At 42.2% G+C, this 2,084-nt stretch overlaps 1 protein-coding gene across 1 annotated transcript in view; it reads left to right on the forward strand.

The window, feature by feature from the left end:
• Positions 1 to 80: 80 nt before the first annotated feature.
• The window catches only part of LOC105267411 (probable phosphorylase b kinase regulatory subunit beta), a 4,786-nt gene continuing 2,782 nt past the window's right edge, over positions 81 to 2,084 (forward strand). Inside the window, exons 1-2 of the mRNA XM_011306252.1 lie at positions 81 to 228; positions 628 to 2,062. Coding sequence (XP_011304554.1) covers positions 188 to 228; positions 628 to 2,062 — 1,476 coding nt within the window. The 5' untranslated portion in view covers positions 81 to 187. The remainder of the gene's footprint in view (positions 229 to 627; positions 2,063 to 2,084) is intronic.

The following is a 2,084-nucleotide window of genomic DNA, read 5'->3' on the forward strand; positions in this document are numbered from 1 at the left end:
CTTGGGGTGCAGTACTACGATGCAGCTGGGGTCACTCAAACCCCCAGAACTAAACCTCTACTGTAGTCAATCCTCCTTGAGCTGATCGCTGAGACGTATTTCGATTTATTTTTATCATTTTTTTTATTAACGATTATGATCATCAATAAAATCGATAGAGACGAGGATTGAAGGAAATTTGGAGATCATGGCGACGATGTCAACGTCGACAGGAAATATTTCAAAAAGGTGAATAAAATAATCCAAATAAAACAAAAATAATTGTATATTGAAATACAATTATAGAAGCATTATTTATTAAATCACTGGTACAATTTATTGTTCATAAAAACGAATAAATTCTATAAAAAAAACATTTCCCCTTCTCCAAGAATTTCCGCTAACTGTTTATTCAAATCTCATAATATTTAAATTTCATCTCAATAAAAATTAAATTAAAAGATCTCCATTAATTTTTTCTTTTCAATTCGAAAAATGATGCAACGTGTCACTATTTTTAAATATACATTAGCATACATATAAATAAATACCTAATTGTTTAAACATCTCTACGTGAATGCCCAGAAAGAAAAAATAGAATTTTCCCAGAAATAAATAAAAATAATCAAATAAATTAATCCTGATCAGGTACTCGATGCCAAGTGCTCGTCAAGGAAGTGTCTACGACCTGGACATCGACATGTTCCTGAAGATCTCCAACTACGAGGACACAGTGCGCCAGCTAGACGTTTACTATGGAATAGTAAAACGTCAACTCCTGAATTACCAGAGCTGCATCAACGGTTTATTCCCGGTGACATCGACAGACAAAAAAATAGGGAGTGTAAAAGACAGTATTTACTGTGCCTCAGCAATCTGGAGTCTCTACCAGGCATACAGAAGAATCGACGATGACAGAGGAAAGTCCCACGAGTTGGGACAATCAGCAGTAAAATGCATGAGAGGCATCCTGGAGTGCTGGATACGTCAATCAGACAGAATCGAAAAATTCAAGACAAATCAGTGCAACCGTTTCTCCCTCCACTGCAAATTCGACCTGAACACGGGTGACGAAATCTTCGAGGACACCGATTACTTCCACCTCCAGATAGACGTCGTCTCCCTGTACCTGATATTCCTGGTGCAGATGATATCGTCGGGTCTCCAGATAATCTACACCCAGGACGAAGTGGCATTCATCCAGAATCTAGTCTACTACGTGGAGAGGGCGTACAGAACTCCAGACTACGGTATGTGGGAGAGAGGTAGCAGATACAACGATGGAACACCAGAGATTCACGCTAGCTCCATAGGCATGGCGAAGAGCGCCCTGGAGGCGATTAATGGTTGCAATTTATTCGGTGAAAAGGGTGCATCGTGGTCAGTCGTCTACGTGGACATCGATGCGCACAACAGAAACCGAAGTATCTTCGAGACAATGCTCCCAAGGGAATCATCCTCGAAGAGCGTTGACTCAGCACTTCTGCCTACCATCTCGTTTCCAGCATTCGCCACCCACGAGGAATACCTCTACAACGAGACAAAATCTAATGTCGTAAGAAAATTGAAGGGCTCGTACGGATTCAAAAGATTCGGAAGGGACGGCTACAAGACCGTCATCGAGGATCCCGAGAGGAGATTCTACAGGACTGGAGAAATCCGGGACTTCGATAAGATCGAGTGCGAGTGGCCCCTCTTTTATATTTTTATGATCATCGATGGGGTCTTCAAGTCCATTCCTGAACAGGTAGAGGAGTACCAGAATCTCCTGAAGCCTAGGATCCATAAAGATCTCAATGGGGATCCAATTATTCCCATGTATTATTACGTACCTGAGAAGAATATCGACAGCGAGAGGAATGAACCATCTAGTACCTTCAGGCTTGCGAGTCTCGTCGGTAGTGGGAATCGAATCGCTGGGGATGAGGAGGGAAATGGAATTTATCTCTGGAATCAATCGATGTTCGTTATTGCACAGCTGTTGACTGCTGGACTCCTCCACATCAACGAGCTGGATCCCATCCGGAGGTACCTGCCATCCTACAATCGACCTCGACGAGCTGGGAGGTATTCAGCCTTTCAGGTGAATCCCCAGATTTTTTTTT

The sequence above is a fragment of the Fopius arisanus genome, unplaced genomic scaffold, assembly GCF_000806365.1.
Source record: "Fopius arisanus strain USDA-PBARC FA_bdor unplaced genomic scaffold, ASM80636v1 scaffold00046, whole genome shotgun sequence".
Lineage (NCBI taxonomy): Eukaryota > Metazoa > Arthropoda > Insecta > Hymenoptera > Braconidae > Fopius > Fopius arisanus.